Consider the following 24,519-nt stretch of genomic DNA (forward strand, 5'->3'; position numbering starts at 1 on the left):
TATTCTTGCTTGGCGTACTCGATCGTCAGTGGTTATTAGGCGAAATCCAGCAGCATCCAAAGGAGTCTGAGCAAGTCGTTGTTTGTCTGAAGCTGCTGCATGATGCGCCGTTCAGTTCTTCCATAGACCATGCTCGATGCTCGTTGGGAATTCGAGAATGGTCAGGGGCTGTCGTTCGACCATTCAATCCACGCTTATACGTGCCGATCCAGACTCTCTCGTGATCGCGAAACAGGACGGCCCCTGCAAGAATTCAAGACCCTGCTACACCGCAACAATGTAGGTCCAAGAAAAGCACGCGCAGAACGCGGCTAGCAAACCCAGGTAGCACAGGGACCGGCCGCGACCCGACATATAGTGAACGAATCGGCAAAAATCACCCGGCTACTCCTCCAAGGTCTACTCAGGATGCCCCTCAGGATCCCCAAGATACCGTCTTGAATGATTAAAATGGAGTAGCCAGTAGATGTTCTATGTCTGTGTCCGTACTTGGGATATATGAATTGGTCGATACATTCTAGGATTTGATAAAATTGAAGAGATCCATCCTAAAAATACCAAACGCTCCAAATCTGCGTTTCGTTCCTCTAGTAGCTATGGCCGTAATCAATGATTTCATATCTTAACGTGTTTCTAAGGAAGTGTCCATTTCGGAATCTGAAAAATAATTTCAAACATGCCCGATATCCGTTTTTTCAAATTTCGCGTTCTATTTTGCATTTGTACTTTCAAGCGAAAGTACAAAACGTTGTTTGGAATTCTGTTTGCTGGGCTCCTGAATTGTCATTATTTGTTGCAGTGGCTTCCACAGGAATATCAAGATCCTCAGATCGTATTACATGGGTTGCATCAAATAATCCTAGTACCACTTTTTCGTGAAACTCTGTATGTTGGTCTCCATCGTTGCTCCGATTTGTAGTAGTTTCGAGTAGTCCAAAATATCTTTTTAAATCTGAGATCAAGGTCCGGAAAATATTTCCCCGAAAGTATAAATGTGAAATAGAACGCATTATTTGCAAAAACGGAGATCGGGCATGTTTCCAAAAATATCTTTTTAGATCTGAGATCAAGGCCCGGAAAATATTTCCCCGAAAGTACAAATGTGAAATAGAACGCATTTATTGTAAAAACGGAGGAACGACACGGCTGAGAGTTTTCAAGCGAGGACAATAGCACAAGACGTAGAATCAAAAGAAGTGTCTGGAAGACTCGCAGCGTGAGCGTTGTGGGGATACGTAGCACAGTCCTCACTGTGATGTTATGCAAATTTTCGATCATCTTCCACCTCCAATGCGTTGTTTTGGCGCATGGTCCCAAATAGATGATTCCACATCAGCTCCGAGCTGAAAGTCTTCACGTGCGTCGCGATCATGATATACTCTTTGGCTCGACTTAGCATGGTTAAAACGCGTTTCGGAGACTTTAGAAAACCAACGTTACCTTGGCTGTTGTGGCGAACAAGACTGATAATTGCAACATCACACTCGCCTCCTTGGCAAGAGTCAGCATTGCAAACTGTAACATTCAGCTGATCACTCCATCTGTCCTTGTTTGCACAGAGGAATTTGCGCAGGTCATTCACTTGACCTTGATATGGCGAAATGACCATAAGACTCCATAGTCTATCCGGTCGATCCAAACCCTTTAGGTGACAAGAAATGCGGAACAACTTCTCCGAGACCCATTTCGCTTTGATTTTGTTATACAGCGAGTTTTTCTCGAACAGCTCTTCTTCTGCTAAAGAGACACCAGCACCACCCGTGACCGTCGAGAGTTTTCGTTGGAGAAACCGTCATACCCTTGAGCGCACCCCGGTTGAAAGGCTTGCCCGTCGAGACGGTTCCTCCATAGAACACTTTGTTCAAAGGTTCCATGATGTCGGGGTGACATCGATACTGGGAGTTCAGACATGTAGCCCGGTCGAGCTCAAAATAATCTTCCAACGCAGACTTATCCAGACGATGCGTGCGTCCACCAAAACCGGATTTCAAGTCAGGATTTAGCTGGTAAGGCGGTAATTGGCGAGGGTCGCCGATTATTGCAAGCGTTCTTGTGTTGTCCCGCAGCGCCATGACGAGTCCTGTGTCTGGAGCTTGTCCGCCTTCATCGCAAATGCACAAATCAAACTTCATACGACGGACATCTTCTTGGCCCAGCGATGAGCTTGTACCAAAAACAATGACCGCCTTCTCCAGTATTGTCTTCTGTTTCGATTTCATGCAGCTGTAAGTCCCCGACGACCTCCTTGGTTATTTCGAATTCATTCGTTTTCATATTGCTTTTTCAGGGCTGAGCTTGATATATATGGCCTCGACCATTCCATGGACATACTCGGTGTTGATAACCTCCCAGTATGTTCCATTGAATCGATGCAGTCTATCATCTGTGTATATGAACTACTCGCCGAGTGAATCAACATAGTTGAGGACGTCTAGTTCGAGCACATGGCTATTAATAAGCCTTATATCCTTGACGGAGTCCTCATTATCGAATACGAAGTTGTAAGTCCCGGGTTACTCAAGGAGCCCCGATAATTCAACTCATAGGCTTCGCGCTCGTCAAATCCATACTTAGTTAGATCCAATGGCTCCATCTCTTTGATCTTGAGCTTGATATCGATGCCATACTCATTTGTGAAGATGCTTTCCAACTCTGATTGCCAGTTTGGATCATACGAGGCTTTGGGGGTCATGATTCCATCGTAGCATAGAATTGATCCGTAGACCTTCCCTCCGATTCTCTCTTCAAGATATTGGAATATGATCATGAGAAGCTGATTCTCTATGTATTGGAGAACGTGGGAGATGGTAGCCCGTTGATGTTGAATGTCTCGTTGTGTTTGGCTTTCGTGGCTTTGACAATCAGGTGGAACGGCTCAAAGTATCTACGAAGTCGTAGATTGATAGTTCAATCTCGGTAGGAATGTTGTTCACGGTGGCTGGTTTATATATTAGTCGGCACCACGTGTGATTTTATCCAGTTCCTAAGCGCCGACCTTGAGTGGATCATCATCCATCAAGCGGGTGATCAAGTAAAGCCATTTGAATCAGCCTTTTTTACCAGCGAGGTCGTGGGGGTATGCAGTAAGAGCATCTTACTTAGAACAGAGTGAGAGAGAGGAAAAGGCGTTGAATAAACACATTCGTAATTCCATCAATACATTGTGGATGACACCGCTAAACAACAAACCGCAGAAAAGACAGGTAATTTTTATATTAAAAAAAATTGTAGCGGGAACGCGAATTGTAACATGAACGCTGTACCAAAGTTGAAAATCTCGACCAATTAAAAACGAGTAGACATAACTTTGTCCAGTGAGGTGGGCTCTTCATCTTCCATTCATTTAAGATTACCGTACGTCTCAATTCTAAGCGGAGTGTTCCCTCATCTTGTGGGCTCGTAGCGAGCTCTTGGTGCTTCAACACCTTATCGCACACCTCACATTTGTACTCACCTTCCTCGTACTCACGTTTGCGCTTCTGTTTGTTCGCAGCCCCTTTGGGGTTCTTCTCGCAGTAAAAGCGTTGTTTCCGAATTGCTTGACCCTTTTTCACCTTTTCGCCACAAAACATACACTCACTGTGTTCAGGAAGTGCGTCTTGAGCGATATCTGGTGTTTATTTTATCCTTGAGTAGGTAAGGTAGCAGTGAATGCGGTAGTTACTCGTGGTGTACGGCATTCCGTTGTGTATAAGGTCACCTCTGAGCATAACACAGAGTCCAACCAGAATGTCCACGACGCGCGCCTTGGAGTTGTCTCTCGCAGTAAAGCAACCAGCATAGATGCGGCGCTTCGTGCCGGGCTCCAAAACAAAAATCATGCTGGCTGGAACACCATCCGGGCGGTGGTTACAGGCTCTCACTAAGTCAGTCTCTTGGTAGTCTTGGTGAAGCTCCTGTTCTGAGCCCCCAGGCACCGACCGTATGGAAGATAATATACCAGGCTCTCACCCAGGGTGCAGCATGGCGACAACCACCTTTAGAGCCTTGCCTCACTCTTGTAGAGGCGATGGCATGGTGCGAGAGCTCACGCGCGATTGCTGTCGGAAGATGTCGTCTTTACCACCCACGCGATTGAAGACGCCGTAGTACGGACGCGCTTTGGCTTCCGCTAGGACCGGCGGAACTACCGTGTCAGGAAGCACAAGGCCCACAGGCAGATAGCCATGTAATGGCCCTGTTGGTAGTTTCTCTATTTGAGGCTTTGGAGGGAGATCTGAGAGTGGTAGATGTAACAGGAACGCGATTTGTAACGGGAACACGCTTTATAATGGGAACGGTTTTTGAAACGGGAACGGTTTTTATACCGGTACGATACTGGTACTTACTGACTATCTCATCTGCCTATCCCAACCGTGTACGTTTTGTGCGAGGGCCCTCCTGATGAGGGCCCTCGTTAGTTTCTCCCGAGACAACAGTGCCGACGAATATCACGCGAGTGACTTCAGCAGCTCTTCTGACAGCGATGACGATTACGCTCCCTAAAGATGGGGGGTAGGTATGAGAGGTGGTGCTTAAAAATTGAAGGTGCAAATCTGTCGTTTTAATTTGTATTGGAATTTGTAAGTATCAAAAGTACAGTAAGGGACGATAGCACAATAAAGGATGCTGGTACAATAAGGGGTGCCATAAGAGACGACAGTACAAAAAGAGACGACAGCAGTATAATTGAGGGGGTAAGTACAACAGAGGACGATGGTACAATAAGGGACGACAGTACTACATTACTGGTTCTCCTATGCTTACAAATTGCCTTAAGAATCTTGTTGAGGGGACGGTGAGTTCCTCGCCAATGAATGTTAGGAAGTCCTTCTCGAACTGGTCTTGATCATCGTCGTACTGCTCGCGAATGAATTCGACGATGATCTTCATCCTGAAGAAACACGAAAGATGAACGTTCCGTTCATGTGAAAGCATGTCAACTCCCGCGCGATACTAGTGGCAGTCCGGGTTCCCATTCCAGTGCTGATGAACATAGTCTTTCCACGACTTGACTTCCGAAAGTTTAGACACTAGTGCTGTCGTATTCGATCCTGGCTCAAGATTAGCAGGCGCTGGCACTTCAATATCTTCGCCACACAGCTGTTCCTGGGTTGAACGCGGTGTCTCGCTAATAGTCTTGACCATACCAAAATTTATCGGACCGGATGACCTTATCGGACCTGTACCAAAACTAGGGTGCGCTATATCAAAACCCTCAAAAACCAATTTATTAGTTTATGGATTAGATATTGTGGCCCACACACTAAACACTATTATATTACAGGAGGCGAGGCGCGATGACGGCGGCGGCACGTGTGACAGGCGACGACGGCATGCAGCAGGAGGGTGGCGGCGGCGACAAGAGGGACGGCAGCAAGGACAGGAAAGAGTTCAAAGACGGAAGAAGCGAAGGGGGTATCAGCAGCGGGCGGAGCGTCAAGGGCTGTGATGTCTTACCCGGCAGGGCGGGCGGCAGGCTGCCCGTTGAGTGCGTGCCTTCATGTGGCACTTCGAAGGGCGGACTCCGGTGGTTTCGTCAGGCCATCTAGCTACCAGCAGCAAGGATGCCGCCGTCAGACCCCCGTGCAGACCCCACGAGAGCTATTGCCCCCCCCCCCGGCAGGGAGGGAAGCATGCTGCCGGCTGGTAGCCCGCGGGAGCGCACCAAGTCCAGATGCTTGTCCCAACCGCTGGTCGTCGTGTCGATGTAGAGCTAGATGCTAATAGTAGTTGTGTGTGGCTAGCGAGCGTTAAATAATGTAAAGTATATCCGAGTAATTGACGCAAATTATCAATGTCTCTTTAAAAACGGGTACAATAATAAGAATGCGCAATGTAGAAGTTACAATTGTAGCTACTGCATCTCGTCATCACAGAGGCTCTTAATCATGTCGCCATTAAAGCGCTTTCTAGAAATTGCTACGGTATGAATACAACGAATTTTAAAAGCGCTTATGGAGTCATTTGTACTGAAGTTATTACGCCGGTCGGATAAAATGAAAATATGCGTGTGATACGCGACATCTTAATATTTGTAAAGGGATACACATATTTTTCGTGCCCCTCGGACCTAATACGTCCGATGTGGAGTTTAGATGACCAACCTAACCCTTGAGGGATTGATTGGCCAGGACTGACATATTATTTGGAAATGATTGGTTATCCAAAACAAATATATATATGATTGGCAATTAAAACTGATAATAAACTTAAGTGAGGTCCGATAAGTGATGATATTCATCCATATAATGCAGCCCTTGAAGCAGTGACTTTAGCTCGTCCAACTCGGTGTTAGAGGTATCTGTGTGCTCTTGTGCGTCTGTTGATTCGGTCGTATGCTGAGTATCCTGCGTAGTGTCGTCTGATAGATGGGAGCCTCCAAAGTCGATATCCCGTATATCTTCGAGAGTGCATGACGTCGCGTCCGGAGCCAGCGAGTCGCCCAGCTGGTTCGATTCTCGACTCAGTACGTCGTTCAGCAGATATCTAGTTACTGTTTTGGAATTTTCGCTTGGTGCCCACTCTGCCCACCACTTCACGAGCTTCAGTATCCACCGTCGATCTTCAGGGGCAGACATGATCCGGTACTGTGCACCACCTCGACGGAAACAGTGGGTGTAAGCCAAATCTCGTCACCAACTACGTTTCGGCTGATTCCAGCGGCCTCAGCGATAATGTTAAATACCTGAGTAAAGCTGCTATCTGGCATTGGCGAGCCGCATTTTATTCCCACGTTAGCAAAAGAGTCGCCGCTCGCCAAAACACCTGCCTCCCTCCTTCGCTTCTTGGATGTGCCGCGTGGTACCTTCATCAATGATGGAAACGCGTAGTCACTGTCACGCCAGGTGTGGCGAAACTTCTTCCACGCGTACGTAAACCATCTATCCAAGAAGGTAAACGCTTCAGTTGCCCGTTGTTTCATCGTAAGATGATGGAGTGAGTAGGTTCGACTTGCGAGGGGATCATGATCTGTGATCCGGTCACGAATAGAGAAACAGCCAAACTCGATGTAGCTGTCATTCACGCGCGATTTTCGTTTGAGACCAAGCTGAATGTCGCCCTTCTTCATTTCGTTGATACGGCACATACCATAGTTGCTGAGAGAAACAAACCGCAGAAAACCACAACCGCAAAGTTTCGTTGAACATCGATTTTGACTTAAAGAATGTAATGATCTTCGTCAGCATCAACGGGGACTTCGGAGACGCACGCTTTGGAGTCCGCTCGTGCTTCTTGGACTTGCTGAGACCGGCGAGAATCTGCGTGATGGCTGCTGACCGTGCCGGGTAGTCTTGAGGTGCTAAGGTGCCGTTTGAAGAGGTCTCAGCAAAAAATTCGTGTGAGTGGCCACCAGCTAGCATTTCAGGTTTCGTGTAGTGCCAGTTAAGCGCAGCGCAAATCTTTTCAGCGGGTCATTGAGTTGAGTTGGAGGTGGCGAGTAAGCTGATGTACACGACAACCAAGCCGGGCAGCTCCACAAATCGTTTCTTCAGTGGGTCTGGGTAGCCTTCGCTTTTGCAGAGCGCTGAGGATCGTCAAACACTACTGCTGTAGTCGCTACGCGTCCGGCTCTCGAGTCTTTGATCCGCAAACCGGGCTGCAGCGACAGCGGCTTGGTAGAGTCGACATGTGGCTGGCAGGTCCATTAGCGCCTTCGTCTCGTGTTCGTTTTAGCAGCAAAAGGTAAAACGAAAATATTTTACCTTCGGAGGAGGGTCTCGGGTATCCGTCATCCCTTATTTGTACCCAAACTGTCGTCCCTTTTAGTCATCTGCCTCAAATGCACACGCATGGTGCTGACAAATAAGCTATGCAGTAATTCAATGATTATTCATGTATGCATATTTTGGCCAATCAAGGCACATCGCACGGCTGCCATTTTTGGGCTCGCACTAGTGAGAGACTTAAAACTGTCACAAAAGTATCATTAGGACAAAATTTGTCTTGATAATAAGAATCGTTTTGTTTTGCGTGGTCTCAAATATCTGACTAGTACAAAACACTACAGTTTTATTGCTAATGTAAAAATTCGTTAATCATAACCTGAGCAAGTGTTACATATATTAGCATACCGAAAGTACCGGTACTTACAAAGATAACCGTTATTTTATAAATGTTCAGTAGCAGTTAAAATTCTTCTGTTTACGTGCCTATTAAAGTTATCTCTTTGTTCAAATTTCGTAAGTCTCCAGGAGGAAGATGCTTCCTATTTAATAGTGATGCACAAGCTACGATCTATTGCTGTCTATCCCTCTACAAGATATGATTGTCATTGGAAAAGTACGCGAACAAAGAGTGCATCCGTGTAAGGAGAGACCGTGCAAAGGTGCTGTGAGTATGATTGGAAAGCCTTCAGAGGCCAGTAACCTAACGAGTATGGTACAGAGGTCACCCTGTCTATTTTCTTGCTGCTTCCACTTCATCCTGCTTCACTTCGTCGGCAATGACGTCTAACATCTCCCTCTTCACCTCTCCTAGTCCCTTGTAGTTAAGCTGCTTGGTCTCGACACTCTTGTGTGTCTTCTGTAGTCGCTGTCGAAGCCCCGTCATCTAGCAATTTAGCACCAAGAACTCAGTAATTTATCACGCCGACCGCAATTAATTGGCTCTCACATTGGTCACTCCCAGAGTGGCAGCGGCCCCGCCCACCAACAGGCAGCAGCCCGTGACGGAGGTGAGCGTCACACCTAGCAGAGCCTTCCGAGCAGCTGTACTGGGTGCCAAAGGCTTGTCTAATGCCAGCTTCCGCTCGAAAAACGTGGCGTTCTTGGGCTCAAACTTCTTTTTGCTAGCTGATGGTTTGCCCAGACTCTTTTCCTCCTCTTCCAGCGCCTTCTTTTGCTTGGTCATGCCATAGTAGAAGCCTGCACCATTGATGTCACAATAAGGATGGTCAATGTTTTGGGGCATCGGCGGTGATGAAGACGCTGATAGAATATCTGCTTGGTAAACTAATGTACCTCCGCCTAGAAACACCGCAGCTACCGCAGAAACGGCTGTGGACACGACGTTAATGGCGCGCTGCTCCGCCACGTCCGCTTCGGCAGCGCCGCTCATCTTTTACGTTATTGGTACTGCCTAATATTTCATCTCAGAGCTCAACAGATGATTGGTAGGAACCGTTTTATCCAATCATGTTGTGTTTAAGAAAACAATTTCAGACACAATATTTTTTATAAATCGTTATTTTACGATTGGCATGATACGGCGCCACATGCTAATCGGAGCTCGACGCTTCCTGAGCTCCAGACACAAGCCGGAGCGCTTCTCGTTGCTTGCCACTGCTCTGCGAGTGTTTCACGAACAGAATGGCCATTTTCTCATTCCTTACACGTTCCAGGTGCCTCGAAAAGAAGCCCAAAGTTCCGACAGCAATCCGTGGCCACAGGAGACGCACGGGCTCAATTTGGGCCGCGAGATCCGTAAATTCGTCGATGTTTCTAACCTTAAGAGCTCGCCAGAGCTTCATAATATACGTCGCCAATTGGATACCGTTGGTTTCCCCCAGATCCGCGACTGGAAGCGCTTCCAGTGGGAACAGAAGTCGCTTTCGGCATTAAAGACATTCAAGCAAATTCAGGGCGATCTGCTGGTGCCTCGCAAGTTTGTGGTACCTGAGGAAGATCGTCAATGGCCGAAACCCACGTGGGGACTGAAATTGGGCTCTCATGTAAATTTTCTGCGTCAAACGAGAGAGAAATTAACGACATACCAGGTTCAGGACCTCGACGATATTGGGTTCGTGTGGGTGGTGGCAGACTACAATTGGGACGTGCTGTTCATGCCCGCCCTTCGGCGATATCGACAGCTCTATGGTCACTCTGATATACCTCAGAATTTCGTGATTAGAGAGGAGAAAAACAACGAGTGGCCGAAAGAGCTGCAAGGATACCGGCTGGGGTCGATGGTGAACCGTACTCGAACCGCTTCGGGTTATGTGGAATTTGTGGAGCGTGACAGAGAAGAACTGGAGCAATTGAGTTTTTATCTCAATAGCAACGACCAAAAATGGCAAGAAAACATCCTCCCTGCTTTTGAAATGTATCATCGTGTCCATAGAAACTGCAACATCAACACGCACTTTATTGTACCAGAAGAGGAGCCATGGCCGCAGTCGATGTGGGGCATGCGACTTGGGTTTATTGCACGGAACATTCGGAACAGAGGAGACTTTTTCCTACAAGTTGCGCGAGACTATGAGAAACTCAAAAGCATCGGCTTTGTATGGAACGTATTTGCAGCCAAGTGGCAATACGCGGTGCTCCCGGCGTTGCATACCTACGTGCGTGTGTATGGCGATGCCAACGTCCCAGTCGACTTTGTGGTGCCACCGGAGGATCCGTGGCCAGAGGAGTCGCATGGACTGAAGCTAGGAGAGCTGGCAGCGAGCCCTATGCGACGGAAAAACTTCGCTGACTTTATCGAGATCGACCGCATGCAGCTTGAAGCGCTGGGTTTCTTTTGGTCTGCTCTTCCAGACGGCGATATCAGTGGCGATGACGCGTTTCGGTTGCTACTATAGAATGAAGAGGATGTCTTGAATCTATTGTTCTGTATCCAGTTGGACTCATTCCAGCGTTTTCGCTCGTAGGTGTCTAGTTACTCTCCGCGTCGCGTCTTATCGATGTTCTTCCACATAGAGGACGATGACTTCTCCTGCGCAGGTTCCGCCTCGTGTCGCGACGTCCGCTCGCGGCCCTTCTGCGCCATGGTGCTGAATCGAGGCAGGTATATACCCAATGCACCCGCCACGCCCACTAGCGTCGCGCCGAAGCCCAAGATGACTGCCTGGCCCTTCTTCATCGTCCTAGCGTCCAGCACACCGGAAAAACTTGGCTGCTTCTGTCACAAAAATGCGCTTGCTTCCATAATATGTGGTCCACAGAATCTCAATTTAAAAAAATCAACTGATCATAAACATTATTTTCTGTGTCTGCAGATCATTTTTGTGTTCGATCTGATGAGCGTGGTGAACGTGGCCGAAGAGGTCGTGGGTGGCGTGCTGCAGGCCGCAGAGCAGCTACAAGGCGCTGTCATAGCCGCTGAGACCGGCTGCATCGAGAGCTTGCGTTGGGCTGGAGCTATGCCGCTGCTACTGCGCGATTTAGGCGTGCAGAACGTGCTTTGTGCCTCGGATCTACTCAATTGTGCGTCTCCCCAAGAATTACGACACCTGCTGCTGCTAGAGGAGAACGAGAATGTTTGTCACGTAGCGTTGCTACTTTCGGGCTTCCTATGGGACTATGAGGCTGCACTAAAGCGGCTACTAGCGCTAGGCGTCGTACACCGACTCACAGTCTGCAGCAGCTTGTCGGAGAGGGCGCACGAGTGCTACGACTTCAGTAAATTAGGTGGAGACGCCGCACTAGCCGCCACAGGCGCCAGAGCTACTAAAGTCATGAAATTCGAGGAGTTTACAACGGAAATTAGCAAGAACGTGACGTTCCCAGTGGGAAACAGGGCAAAATCGACCGCGCAACAATCAGGAGAAGACGAGGACTGGGACTGGAATGATGCTGGCACCAAGACGGCCAATCACGAGACCGCAGATGTCCAGAACGGCGTGCAAGTCGTTCATCTGCCGCTCAGCGTGGTGCCACTCCTGTCGACCAAGACCTTTAGTCCAGAGCCGTCGCTGTTTGTGCTCTCTCGCCCGACCTGTGCGTCGGCGTTCCCGTTGCTGCTGCACCAGGTGGAAGCTAACAGCACGGCGTCGCCTGCGTCGCCTACGGGACGTGGTGGACCAGGATTTAGCTCAGTGGATGGAGGGAAGAGGTACAAACACGTGAAAGACGTGCTGCCTGAGCATATTCCGAGTGCGTTTAGACGCTCTATGAGACTGTTGGCGTACACACTAGCGGAGATGCTGCTTGGAGCGCAACTGGATGTGAAGGAGCGTATATTTGCAGTGGGAGCGACGTCACTGAAGATTGGACACACTTTACTTCGGATTTTGAACGAGTTACAAGAAGATACAACCCCTCAAATGTTGCAAGGACAACAGACGGCCTCTATGGTCATCATCGATCGGTGAGACTCAACGCTGCTAGTGTTTCTATGGAGAGGAAACTGACATGTGTGTTTTGTGCTACTAGGACGGCTGACTTGGCCTCGCCGTGCTCGTTCGGGAGCTCTCTCCTTGATCGAATTCTGGCCCTTTTACCCCAGACACCAACACATACTACAAGTGGAGAGGATACGGCTCAAGACAGCGCTACAGTACGTCGAGAATCAACGTATATCACGGTCCTTTTATTGACGATTTGAGTGTGTCACTTAAGAAACGACCGAATGTGACGGAGATTTTCCCGCTTCATGGATGCGAGCCGACGCCATTGACAATTGCTGCGGCGTTTGATGCGTCTGGCTACAAACCGTCGGAGTTTGTTGCCCAAATCCAGTGGAAAGGAGGCGCGAGTTTGTGCCATCCGACGATTCCTAGCGGCTCGAATGTGTTTCGATCTTTAGCCTTTCGACCAGCCAAGTTGGCGCTCCGAGATCTCGATAAGCGGCTCCAAGCGGTGGAACAAACGTTACTGCAACAGGGGAAGCTTGAGACTGCCGCAGTAACGCGTAGACCAGGAGAGAAAGTGCGTGGCCGTGACGTTGTTCTGCGTCGTATCAGCAAGATTCTCGAGGCTGGAGAGCCTACTAATCTGGAGCACAGCTCACTAGTTGAGCTCGGTGTGATCGTATTGGAAGCGTTGGAGAGAATGGACCAATCGCAGAGCCTATGGGACAAATGTCATGAGCGCGCAGTGCGTCAACTGGAGCTGTGCAAACAAGGAGGAGCCGAGTGGATTCTACCTGAGATGGCTGACATTATGCAGCGCCAAGTGTCCGCGATGCAGTCCAAGACAGCGGGAGATAGCGAGGAATTCTCTCCTCTACAGGATTTACTGACGCTATTGGCGAATGCGTTCGCGCTCTCGGCTGGCACACCGGTGGAAGATTTCACCATCCAGATGGTTCGGAAAGCTCTTGTGGACAGCGTTGTGCAGGTAATAGCTTGTAAAGTCTGGTTGTGCTACGGGTATTGTCACTAAACTGTCCTTTGTTGCTCTTGTAGGCGGTACAAACGACTCCATTGTCGGTGCAAGCGGCACTTCCGGAGCTATTTACGCAGCTATCTCCACTCATCAGGACAAGTGGGGCACCAGCTGGACACTTTACTGAGCATGACACTGAAGGTGATAATTGGGATTGGAATGATGGCAGTTCCCCAACTCCATCGAGAGAAGCCTCTGATAGTGGCAGTGGCATTCAACTGACTGAAGCGAAGGCGGTTATCGAAACCTACGTGGACAGCTTGATGGATCCTTTGAAGGTAATTCTGGCTGAGTACGTTGGAGCTACACTTGAGTTTGCTGACACGATATTTTCGATACTTTTCTTTCGCGGCAGGATTGCCAGCAGCAGTTTGTGAAGGTTAGCGATACAGCAGCAGCGAAGGAATCCCCGCGTTCGTTGCTTGCACAGCTCTGTAGCTCGATTGTGGACCCATCGTCAGCAGCGATTCCAGAGATGCAACACGTACGTTGACATATCGACACCCCGTAGCATGGCCCTGACACTGATTCTTTCTGCTGTGTAGGTTGTTGATGCGTCCGAACAGCTGACACGAGCAGGTATTGACCTCCTGAAGAGTGGCTTCAGTAAGTTTGGATTCGGCGGTAGCGGCGGTGGCCAACGCGGAACCACAAGCAGTCGGCTGCTGGGAGATGCGAACGTCCTTGTTGTATTTGTAGTGGGCGGTGTCACGTTTGAAGAGGTAAGTTTTTGTAGCCTGGCATTATTATGACTAGTGGGTACATTGACTCCAGCGAATGTTGCTGTAGATCCAAGAAGTGCACGATGTGTTGAGCGACAACACCAAGTATCAACTCATCCTCGGAGGAACGACGATCACTAACAACCAAGTGATTTTGAACAAGCTGTTTACGGTTTAAACGGCCAATCAAATGCTCATATCCGACGTGACGTATCGCGAGTATTTGAGCTCCTTACTTGTTGACGTTCCCCCGAAACAGAGCAGTTGTCTTGGAGCTAATTGCCAGCGGTGGCAAGCGTGGATCGCCCGCTGTTGACGGTGTGTTGATAGCTTGTCTCTCGTAGAAATTTACCTGATTATGGCTCGTCTTCTCTTGTTGCCTCCATCGATCAGAGTTGTTACAATCAAGAGCAGCTGGATGTGCAAGGACGAACACGAGGTCATCGTCGACCAGAATTGTGTCGCTGTCTGGCCCCGTGGCTACGTATGGCAACTGGAACGGCGTGTCTGTGCCTCGATACAACCCGATAGCGACGATTTCCTTGGTGGAGAGCAAGTGGAGGAACAGGTCTCCAAAGGTTCTTTGCACAAACTTCAGCGGCACTGGGATCTGCGCTATCGAACTCGCAGTACACGACGACAACGCCTTGTCATTGCCAGATAAAGCAGCAGGACGGCCATTCTCCGAGAAGAGGAGTTCGTAGATCAACCGGATCAATCCAGGGGTAAAGAAACTCTGACAAAGCATATTGTCGAAGATGTCGTCAGCGAAGCCATAGCCGGCTGCAAAGAACGGCAGCAAGGCTGATCGACGCACGTCAAAGTAATGTCGTCGAGTGGACTCGAGCTCGCGTTTGATGAGCGTTCGCTTCGAGTTGATGCGTTTGCTGAGCTTGACTTGTTGGTCCAGACTGATGATGTTGTCTGCGCCGCGCATGTACATGTTCTTGACGACGTTCGCCTTACCGAGTTTGCGCTTGATGTCGCTGATATCGTCGGACACGCAGTGGTCATGAGCCTTTGGATATTCTGTTAAAGAGACGGGAGTGGTAGGAATCATGAGAGAGTCAAGTTGTTGACGATACTGGTAGGAGGTGGCAGTACGTTTCTTCAATGTGGAGTCGAGAATCTGCATCGTACGGGGCATATTCAACTCGACCATTGGCATCAGACCAGACGTAGTGTCCATGCCGTATTCAGCCTGGATCGACAGTACCGCCAAGTAGTGGAAGATGGTTTGACTGTCTACAGCCTCACCGTCGATATCCTGGATGTTTGCTTTATCCGCAAGCACGACACAGCGACTGGCGTCGAGGATATTAGCACGAAGCAGCTCGCGTTTCGAGTCTCCAGTCGCCAACATGACGAATATGTCGTCGAACTCGCGTAGCTCACGACAAGTGGCCACTGCACGTTTAGCTGAAGACCACGACAGGAAGATGATGGGATAGTAGTCGCTACTACCGGGCACATGACGCTCCAAACGCAACATCTGGGCGAATGAGACTGTGGACGTGACGTCGAGATCTGACACGACGATGATGTGGTTGCGGATGGTGTCGTCTGTGGACGGATACACTGCCTCTTCGATGAGCATTGCGTCCATTTCTCTCGTTTCTACTGACTCTGGAGTGATGAATGGGGCAGCTGGTGGAAGAGTAACGTGTCTTGGAGACGTACGTTTGGGCACTAAATTGGGTTTACTTTTTCGTGCGGGAAGGACGTTGCCTTTCGCCAGCCAAGCTTTCAATTCGTTCGATATGGACGTCGTTAGTGTCAACTTCTTGCTCTCGCTCATCACGTACACTAACTGACCAGAGTGCATGATCACTGAGCTTCCTGGGTTACTCAACATTTGGGCAGGTCGATCCACGTGATGCATCCACGAACACTGTCGTCGAAGTTGTGGCACAGTTTTCTCAGTCTTTTGGGTCGTGGCTTTCGGTGACGAAACGCTCGTTTGTTCGTAAACAGCTAGCAAGATGACTTCGCCGTACGAGATGTTGTACAGGAGTTCGCATGCTTGACTGAAGGTGAGACCGTGGAATACTGACGGCAAGGTGGTAGCGTACACTTCAAGTGCCATCCCCTCCGCATAGTCTTGTTCCCAATTGGTGAGGATCTGGTGGTTTACGAGTGTAGTAGACCGAAACAAGTTGCTGATCAACGTGACAAGTCCCGGACACAGACAACTCTTGGCCAGTAGACTGATTTTGATCTTATCTAAGCACAATAATTGATCAGCGTCGACGCCGCTGATGTAGTCCAAGTACACTGGACTCACGATCTGCGTGTACACTGGCAAATCCGGATTGTAGTTGCGGATCGCCAGTAAACGCATCACGGTCTCAGCATCCGTTTGTTTTGTATTAGCTGCGGCTTTTGAGGCCAGTACGAAACACGCACGCGCAGCATCAGCGCCGACTCGACACATGTCTTCTTCACTCATGACTGATCCTTTGATGTAGGTCACGCGGTTCTGGAGTACTGGATGGTCTAATAGGTTAATGATCTCTTCAGTGGGTTCCTTTGGACCGACAATCACGCAAGGGAGCTCCACTACCGAGGGATCGACCTCGTGTTGTGTACCCGCTGGACCGGCAAATGAGGTCATGGAGCCTAGTGCACGGTCCGGGTGGTAAAATTCTCGAAAGAAATTCAACAAACAACGAGGCTCCATGACATGTCCGACGACCAGAACGTGTGGCTTACCGACCAAAGGATGATACGTTGTACGGAAATGAGACTGCAATGCCATGAGATGTGTGAGACGCGAGATCTCGGTGGGAATTACAGTAAAAGACACGACGATAACACCCAAAGCCACAGCTCGCCCTGCCGATGTGACGGGGACAATATCACCATAACCCACAGTAGCGATAGTAACTACGATAAAGTAAAGAGCCTCACCGAAGGTTAAATGAGGCTGAGCACCGTCGTTGGACTCGACGGCATGAAAAATTCCAGCGGCGACGAAAATAAGGCACGTGGTAAGTAGGATAATAGTGTAAACTTGCTTCTGTACGGCAGATACTGTCTGGGACCCTGCTACACGGACGACACGAATAAGTCGGAGCATACGCATGACGCGAACGAAGCGAATAAAGGGCAAAGACTTGCTGTGTCCATCGTCGATTTGATCCACTAGAGCTGGGAAAATAGTAAGCGCATCCATGATTCCGTTGACGCTTGTGATGAATTGCCATCGGTTTTCGCAGCAGTAAAGATTGAGGAAATAGTCCGCAGAAAAGACGACCATTGCAACAGCGTCAAATGTCGGTACTCGACCGTCTAGTGGCATGTACGTTTGTACCACGTACGCAGCAGATACCAGCAAAGCGAAAAAAGTTTGAAAGATCTCCCATGCTGTGCCGAGCTTAGAAAACTTGAGCTTCATACGCACTTGTGTCCGCAGTGGATAGTGGATCGGGATACCATGGAACGGAGTACATCGCGACAGAAAGCCTGTTGCCGGGTACCTGCGCTCCCTTACGCTCCGTCTAGACATCTCGGGCGTGAAAGGTGTTGGCATCTCTATTTCAGTAACGGAAGTTGCCTTTTTGCCATTTTTATCGACTTCAACTACCGGTACTGTAGAATTTTTCGCAACTCTCATGTGGTCCACCTTGTTTTTGCCTTTGGAATTGTGCGAATCAATTTCAATAATGCTACGCAACGTGTGGCTACGCCATGGTGCCTTTGCTCGGCGTCTGCTATCGACAGCACCGACCGTGTCAGCGGTTGAAGCGATGGAGCGTTTCCAGGACGTCCCGAAGTTCACGCAATACCCACATTCTTTCCCTGTGAGCATGTCACTGCTGGAATATCAACAGAAGTTTGAGGCTCTGGAACCGAAAGCTCGATGCACAGAGGAGGCTGTGGCATTGGCAGGTTCGTGGCAATGTTTACTTCGTTTGTCAGCTAGCTCATATATTCTTACTAAGCGCTATCGCTGTAGGACGCGTGGTTGCCATTCGTCATGCCAGCAAGAATCTCGTTTTCGTAGATCTCCAGAGCGATGGCCACACGGTGCAAGTTCTGTCAGAGGTGAAACACTTTGAAGGGTGCAGTGACGAAGCTGCTGAAGATACGGAAGCGGCAAAGAAAGAGTTTAAAGCGTTGCATGAAAGTTTGCGTCGCGGTGATATCATTGGCGTGAAGGGCTTTCCGGGTAAGTCTGGGAAAGGAGAGCTGAGTATCATCCCGCGGAAATTGGAAGTGCTGGCACCTTGCATCCAGCCCTTTCCGAACAGCAAATACGGAATTAAGGAGCCGGTGAGTGCAAACGTTTCTGATTGTACAATTAAAGTACTGATCGATGTGTTGCCTAAATAGGAAATCCGCTTCCGCAAGAAATATTTGGATCTATTGACGAATCCAAGTGTGCGCCCGATTTTCGAGACGCGCGCGAAAGTGGTGCGAGGAATTCGAAAATATCTGGAAGACCGCAACTTCATAGAGGTTGAGACGCCGATGTTGTTCTCGGCGGCGGGCGGTGCGGCTGCTCAGCCGTTCGTGACCAACTCACGTGCACTCGGTAAAGACTTGTACCTACGCATTGCACCGGAGCTGTTCCTGAAGCAACTTGTGATTGGTGGCTTCGACCGCGTATTCGAGATCGGCAAAGTCTTTCGCAATGAAGGCATCGACGCCACACACAACCCAGAGTTTACTATATGCGAGTTCTACCAGGCATACGCAGACTATAACACACTCATGGACACCGCAGAAGAAATGATCTCAGGTATCGCCAAGAACGTGACTGGAGCATACAAGATCCAATACCCTATGGACGAGACCACCGAAGGCGCTGAGGACGAGTCTGCTATGGTGGAGATCGACTTTACACCGCCGTTCAAGCGCCTCCCGATCCTCGAGACCTTAGAGGAATGCCTCGGTGAGAAGCTCCCGGACGTCAATTCTCCAGGTACGACAGTAAAACTGTGAATATCAGGACTATTTTGTATGCTCACGTTCATGTATTTTATGCTATAGACTCGATCCCAGCGCTGCTGGACTTGTGCGAGCGCCACAACGTGGAATGTGCAAAGCCGCACACGTGCACACGTCTAGTAGACAAACTCATCGGGCACTTTGTCGAGCCCAAGTGTGTGAACCCGACATTCCTGTATAACCACCCGAAGTGTATGAGTCCGCTGGCCAAGGCACATCGCGAGCAAGAAGGCGTGACCGAACGCTTTGAGCTGTTTGTAGCGGGTAAGGAGCTGTGTAATGCGTACACGGAGCTGAACGACCCGTTCGACCAGCGTCAGCGGTTCGCTGCACAGCAGGCAGATCAACAGCGCGGCGACAGCGAGGCACACAGCAAGGACGACGAGTTCTGCACGGCCCTCGAGTATGGACTGCCACCCACAGGCGGCTTTGGCATTGGCGTGGATCGCCTGGTCATGCTGCTCTCGGGCAAGCCACATATAAGGGTACGTGAAATATGCCTACAGTTTGTGACAATTTCTTCGCACATATTCTAATGGTGGCGTTATTTCTTGCAGGAAGTGATCATGTTCCCTGCCATGAAGCCCAAGGACGACGTGCAGGAGCAGCCGTGAGCCGTGGCGCTTGAAACTCCGCAACGCGTTGAACTTGGCTACCTTCAACGTGCGAACGGCTGCTGGTTTAACAATCCGTTACGCACCAAGCAGAAGGAGATTCGTCAACGTTGGCCACGTAGGAAGGTGTCGACTATTTTAGGGCGCTTGCTACAGTTTTAGGAAGGATTCGTTTCGAAGGAAGCAATAGACGCAGATGCTCTTTAGACGCTGACATGCTCCCGGCCAACCCTGGCGCGCGCGCAAACGCTTGCACGACGGACGCAGAGATGCGCGCTGCCACGCTCACAGGCCCTGTGCATGTGACAGCGCAGGATTTTCGACCACGCAGGCGTGGTCGTCAGTCCAGGTGTATCATGACCGACATTTAGCGAAACTTTATGCAGATTCTGGTGACGCGTACCTGGTGATGGCCATAGGGGCCCAATCGGAATCGGCTCACACAAAAACTCATTTGACTCGATCTTGCCCTGGCGCCTAATCACTGCAAATCTAACGGTGGCATCCAATCCGACGGACATGGATACACTGCGAGAGCTCGCTGCAGCCTGCGTCTTGGCGTGCCTGTCGCGGGCAGCTTCAGCCAAGGAGTTTACATGCTAAAGAGTGGTTTTGGCGAGGATTGCGTCCATTCATCGCAAATTAAACTGACCGCGATTTGCCCGATCGGCTGGTCGAATCTCAGCTCCCGGCACTGTTACTTTTAATGTCATTAGGCAATGGAAGCCAACGCCGTTGCCAACGGCCATCTTTTTTTTAAGATGCGAAGGCGGCGTATCTACGGATAAGGTTTACCAGTTGTGTAACTTGCTACCAAATGTTGTGAAGTTTATTGACCGATCACGTGTTTTCGCATATAAGAGCTCGTGGTAAGGCTCACAAACTGAAAGGTGACATGCAAGTTGCCGTTTATAATAGTTTCCTCGCACACTTAAACTGCACTGAAGCCGCGAAGGCGTACAGTAATAATATTGCACTTCACAGCAGCAAAAAAACGCCCTCAAAATCAACCACCCTTCTTCTGTAAAAAAATCCCTTACTCAACCCAAGCTACTTCAAGCAAAACAAATTCCAAACCTACCAAATCAGCATTTTAGGAATCAATCAAAGCCAAGACAGAAGAGACACAACTGCAAGAGCCCAGCTTTTCACTTGCCATTCTGCCTCGAAGCTCTCAAGCCCTTTCGCTTTTTCTCCAACAAAAATTCGTCGGAATGCCAGTCGTTAGCGTAGGTTTCATCGGCTCCGGGCGTCTGGCCGAGCGCGTGGCTCGCGACCTGGTAAAGAACGTGGCGCCGCAGCGCAAATTCAGCTACAAGAAGCAGCGTCTCGTGTCCACTCTGCTGGCCTCGGACCCGTCCGAGGAGCGGCGTCGCGTCTTCCACCGTCTGGGCTTCACCACCAGTGAGACCAATCAGGATGTGCTCGCCGACTGCGACCTCGTATTTCTGGGCACCAGCGCGCGTGAGGCGTTGGCCACCCACGCCACCAACGCCCACACACTCTACGTGAGTCTCATGGGCGATTTACCAGCTCAACAAGTCGAGGAACTCCTGTGTCCGGGTGCTAAAGTGATCCGTATGATGCCCAAGAGTTACCTGGAGAGGGCAGGTGTGCCCAAAGGCGTGTTACCGCCTCGCTCGTGGGCTACAGTCCGTGGCTCACATGTGAGCGACCAAGACCTGGAGAAGGTGATGCGGATCGCTGGAATCAACAAATGTGTCGAAGTAGACGAGAACTTGACGTCCTGGTCGTTCCCTCACAAGTCGGATGGCCAGAGTCTGATCCATCGGTTCGTCAGTACTATGAGCGACCACGCCGTTGCTGCCTCCCAGGCCGTGCACAAACTCGACAACATCGGTATTCGACAGGAGACGGTTGAGGTTGTGCCGGACTTTAAAGACACGTACGATCTAGGTCTTAAACTTGGTTCGGGTAAGTTCTCTACCGTCTTCAAAGCTACACACCGCGAGACAGGTGAGACTGTAGCTGTCAAGTCTATAAAGGACGACGCTCTGACTCAGGAAGGCTGCGAGGTGTTGATCGCCGAAGTGGGCGCACTTAACCGTCTGAAACACCCCAACATCATCTCCCACTATGGATTTTATAACGAAGACGGCAAATATTTGCTAGTACTGGAATACTGCAACAAAGGCAGTGTCCGAAAGATGATCGACGAGCAACATGTCGTCCCAGAGCAAGTAGCCAAACAGATTTTAAAGCAGACATTGTCTGCACTAGAGTATTGCCACGCTATGGGCCAAGTGCACCGAGATGTCAAGGCTGAAAACGTCTTACTCTCCGAGAACGACGACGGCTCGGTGACTGCCAAACTCGCGGACTTTGGTCTGTCGGAGGAGCTGCAGCTGGCTAATCGTCGTCTCGAAACTATGTGCGGCACTCCGCAATATTTGAGCCCGGAGCTGGTATCAGGTCGCCTACATGGCACCCCGGCTGACATCTGGAGTACAGGCATTTTTGCCTACATGATGCTGACTGGCCTAGTGCCGTTCGATGAGGCCAAGAACGACGTGGAGCTGTTCAAGCTCATCAGTCTCGGAGCTGTGTGGTACGATCAGCCACAGTGGGACTCGGTATCTCCAGCCGCTAAAAGGTTCGTGCAGAGCATGTTGGACATCTCTCCGGAGTCGCGTCCATCAGCAGCGGAGCTCTTGAAGCATGAGTGGCTTCAAGACGCTTGATGTAGCCATTTTTGTAGAATGGCTACACATTGATTTTTTTAACTATTGTAATAATAGTACGCGGTTTATTGAATTGAGTAGGCTCACAATGTCTTTTATCCAATCCGAATTTGACACTAATTATCCAATCATTTCGCTTTATTTAGCGCGGGTAATAATTGCAAAGAGTTTTGAAAAATGGCGCGGACGCGGAAGCAAGAGATGCTCAGAGTGGAGTGGAGCTGTCCTCTATGCACGCTTCTCAACGCAGCGGAGGAAGAACGCTGCGCAGCTTGTGACAATGCCCGACCAATAGGGCAACAGCTGAGAAACTCTCAGCCTCTAGAACCGTCTACAGCCGTCGCTACATCCCCTGAAGTGCGGTTCGTTTATCGTCCAAGTGCAGGCGTATTTTACAGTTCAATACCCGGAAATCAGAGCGATTTAGGGGCTACTAGTGCATGGAGACAAGAACCAAGACTCGTAGTGAATAGACGACGCGGGATTTGGCGGCCTTATGCGGGTTTAGACGCAGAGAGGAAGGTGGAAAGGGAACAGGTTGACACTGATACAATAACGCCCAACGAAAGCTCAACAGTAGCACAAAGGACCGAGGAACAGACAACACAGGTTGTAATTCAAGCACCGAACGCTAATGACACCGTAGAGCCAGAAAATACTAAACAACACGATAGAATGAGCGAAGGTGAGGCTGAGGAAGAGGATATAGCGATGGAGGAGCCCTGCTTTAATCTACTGGGGTCAGGAGCTTCGGTATTTGCAGTGGAAACTACAGTGAACGATCCATGCACAACAGATGAGACAAATAGCCGAGATGGAGGGGTCGCAGTGGACGAAGATTTGGAATTATCGTCTTCACCTCGCTATCCAGATTTCATGCCAGCAAGCAGAGTTCACATTAAAGAGACCGAAATCGATGACAAATTGGCGAGTGCAGGGCTGATTTTGAGTGATTCGGAAGACGAAGAAGACGAACCGAAGCTACTAAGACGACAGAATGACGAGAATGGTGATAATTCTTGGGAAGATAAGTGGGTGTGCCAGATATGCACAAACATGAATGACCAGACTGAGATGGAGTGCTCAAGCTGCAGTTTTAAACGCTATCGAGAGCCCCCACTGACAGTAGAGCCTACAGAAGGACCGAGCTTGAGGTGGGCGTGTCATATTTGCACCAATTTAAACCCGCCCGATGCCACGGACTGCCTGATGTGTCTAAGTACAAGAAAGAAAGACGAAGGCTCGAACGAGAGATGGAAGTGCTCATTATGTGCAACGTTTAATGCCCCGGGAACTACGAGGTGTGAACTTTGTGACCGTTCTCGGGATGAACCCAAGAAGGTTGCTGCAAAAGGACCACAATGTCCCGTGTGCACAAACATCAACGCACCTGGACGCAAGCGATGTGAACTATGCGACTCGTCGTTACCTACAGGTAAGCTTGAGTTGCTATTGTATTCATTTAATGGTGACTAATTTTTATTGATTTGGAAAGAAGAGGAGATCCCAGAAGATCACTTTGTCGATCTGTCTTCTAGCCCATTGGAGCGCAAACCCAGCTACACTATCGAAGAGTGCGTTTTGTTGCACTGAGACGGTTGCTTTTAATAGGTTAACCTTTATTTGAATCGCAGTGATCTCGAGAATCCGTACGCAGACTTGTCCCAGTTTGAAGCCTACGACGCTCCAAATGAAGTAGCTGATGCCGATCCTGACTACTTGGAAGATATATCCGACAATGAGGTTAGACAACTCTCTGCTACGATTTTTGTTGGCTCGAGTATTTTTAATGTTATTCTTTTTTTTAAGCAGCCTGCGATGTCGTTAACCACTCCACGTCCACTGACAGTGCGATCAGAGCTAAAGGAATTCGAGCATTTCGTGTGCATGGAAGACCTACGCAACGACTACGGATGTCGAATCAACTACAAAAAGATGTTCGCAGGCCAGAGGTGCGAGTTAACCTGCGTTGTAGCCAATAATTGCATGGTATTAACCTCTCTATGCATACTTCAGATCCAGAAAGTCATACGCCGATCGTCTAGCTACAAGACAAGCGGAGTCACGGAAACGCAAGCGAAATGTTGCTCGAAAGGAAGCAGGAGAGGCACCAGCGTCTAGTAAACGTGGTAAGGCCGGCAAAGGCAGCAAGAAGCGGAAAACCTCAGCTTCGCCGCGACGAGGTACGAGGTTCGAAAATTGAAACTTTTTCTTCGTTGTACTAACCGAGTTGCTGTCCAGCCTCTGCAGGAGGCACGAGAGGCAAGAGAGCTAAAAAAACTGGAGCTTCAGCGCGAAGAGCTAGCTCTGCGACGACATCGTCCCCAGGTATTAACCACTACGACGACTCTGGGGCTGACTTTGGCGAAGACCTCAATACCATGGCATGGGAGGGCGTCGGGTCTGCTGGTTACCATTAAAACTGCTCCTTTAAAATACTAAGTATTATTTAAAATAATCCCAGAATTAATGCTGTTAACCGCCTGAAAATCTTCCA

General features: G+C 49.5%; 7 protein-coding genes across 7 annotated transcripts; 5 read left to right on the forward strand and 2 right to left on the reverse strand.

The window, feature by feature from the left end:
- Nucleotides 1–8,362: 8,362 nt before the first annotated feature.
- PITG_06218 (uncharacterized protein) lies at nt 8,363–9,039 on the reverse strand (the record flags this gene model as incomplete). The annotated part of the gene is made up of 3 exons (XM_002998334.1): nt 8,363–8,484; nt 8,596–8,846; nt 8,943–9,039. 3 exons carry the CDS (start codon nt 9,037–9,039, stop codon nt 8,380–8,382), a joined length of 453 nt encoding a protein of 150 aa, XP_002998380.1.
- A 142-nt stretch (nt 9,040–9,181) lies between these two features.
- Nucleotides 9,182–10,504, forward strand: PITG_06219 (uncharacterized protein; the record flags this gene model as incomplete). Its single annotated transcript, XM_002998335.1, has 1 exon — nt 9,182–10,504. The coding sequence occupies one exon, from the start codon at nt 9,182–9,184 to the stop codon at nt 10,502–10,504; it is 1,323 nt and encodes a 440-aa protein (XP_002998381.1).
- Nucleotides 10,505–10,918: 414 nt separating this feature from the next.
- PITG_06220 (uncharacterized protein) lies at nt 10,919–13,931 on the forward strand (the record flags this gene model as incomplete). Its single annotated transcript, XM_002998336.1, has 7 exons — nt 10,919–12,012; nt 12,078–12,201; nt 12,264–12,983; nt 13,052–13,309; nt 13,387–13,515; nt 13,577–13,753; nt 13,821–13,931. The coding sequence occupies 7 exons, from the start codon at nt 10,943–10,945 to the stop codon at nt 13,929–13,931; spliced, it is 2,589 nt and encodes an 862-aa protein (XP_002998382.1).
- Nucleotides 13,932–13,985: 54 nt separating this feature from the next.
- Nucleotides 13,986–17,285, reverse strand: PITG_06221 (Voltage-gated Ion Channel (VIC) Superfamily; the record flags this gene model as incomplete). Its single annotated transcript, XM_002998337.1, has 4 exons — nt 13,986–14,739; nt 14,839–15,363; nt 15,430–15,671; nt 15,726–17,285. 4 exons carry the CDS (start codon nt 17,283–17,285, stop codon nt 13,986–13,988), a joined length of 3,081 nt encoding a protein of 1,026 aa, XP_002998383.1.
- Nucleotides 17,286–17,418: 133 nt separating this feature from the next.
- On the forward strand, nt 17,419–19,320 carry PITG_06222 (lysyl-tRNA synthetase; the record flags this gene model as incomplete). Its single annotated transcript, XM_002998338.1, has 5 exons — nt 17,419–17,644; nt 17,712–18,028; nt 18,089–18,680; nt 18,749–19,191; nt 19,264–19,320. The coding sequence occupies 5 exons, from the start codon at nt 17,419–17,421 to the stop codon at nt 19,318–19,320; spliced, it is 1,635 nt and encodes a 544-aa protein (XP_002998384.1).
- A 1,166-nt stretch (nt 19,321–20,486) lies between these two features.
- Nucleotides 20,487–22,022, forward strand: PITG_06223 (protein kinase, putative; the record flags this gene model as incomplete). The annotated part of the gene is made up of 1 exon (XM_002998339.1): nt 20,487–22,022. One exon carries the CDS (start codon nt 20,535–20,537, stop codon nt 22,020–22,022), a length of 1,488 nt encoding a protein of 495 aa, XP_002998385.1.
- A 1,282-nt stretch (nt 22,023–23,304) lies between these two features.
- Nucleotides 23,305–24,297, forward strand: PITG_06224 (uncharacterized protein; the record flags this gene model as incomplete). The annotated part of the gene is made up of 6 exons (XM_002998340.1): nt 23,305–23,457; nt 23,526–23,596; nt 23,657–23,765; nt 23,832–23,974; nt 24,039–24,212; nt 24,273–24,297. 6 exons carry the CDS (start codon nt 23,305–23,307, stop codon nt 24,295–24,297), a joined length of 675 nt encoding a protein of 224 aa, XP_002998386.1.
- Nucleotides 24,298–24,519: the final 222 nt, after the last annotated feature.

Source organism: Phytophthora infestans, genomic scaffold, assembly GCF_000142945.1.
Source record: "Phytophthora infestans T30-4 supercont1.8 genomic scaffold, whole genome shotgun sequence".
Lineage (NCBI taxonomy): Eukaryota > Oomycota > Peronosporomycetes > Peronosporales > Peronosporaceae > Phytophthora > Phytophthora infestans.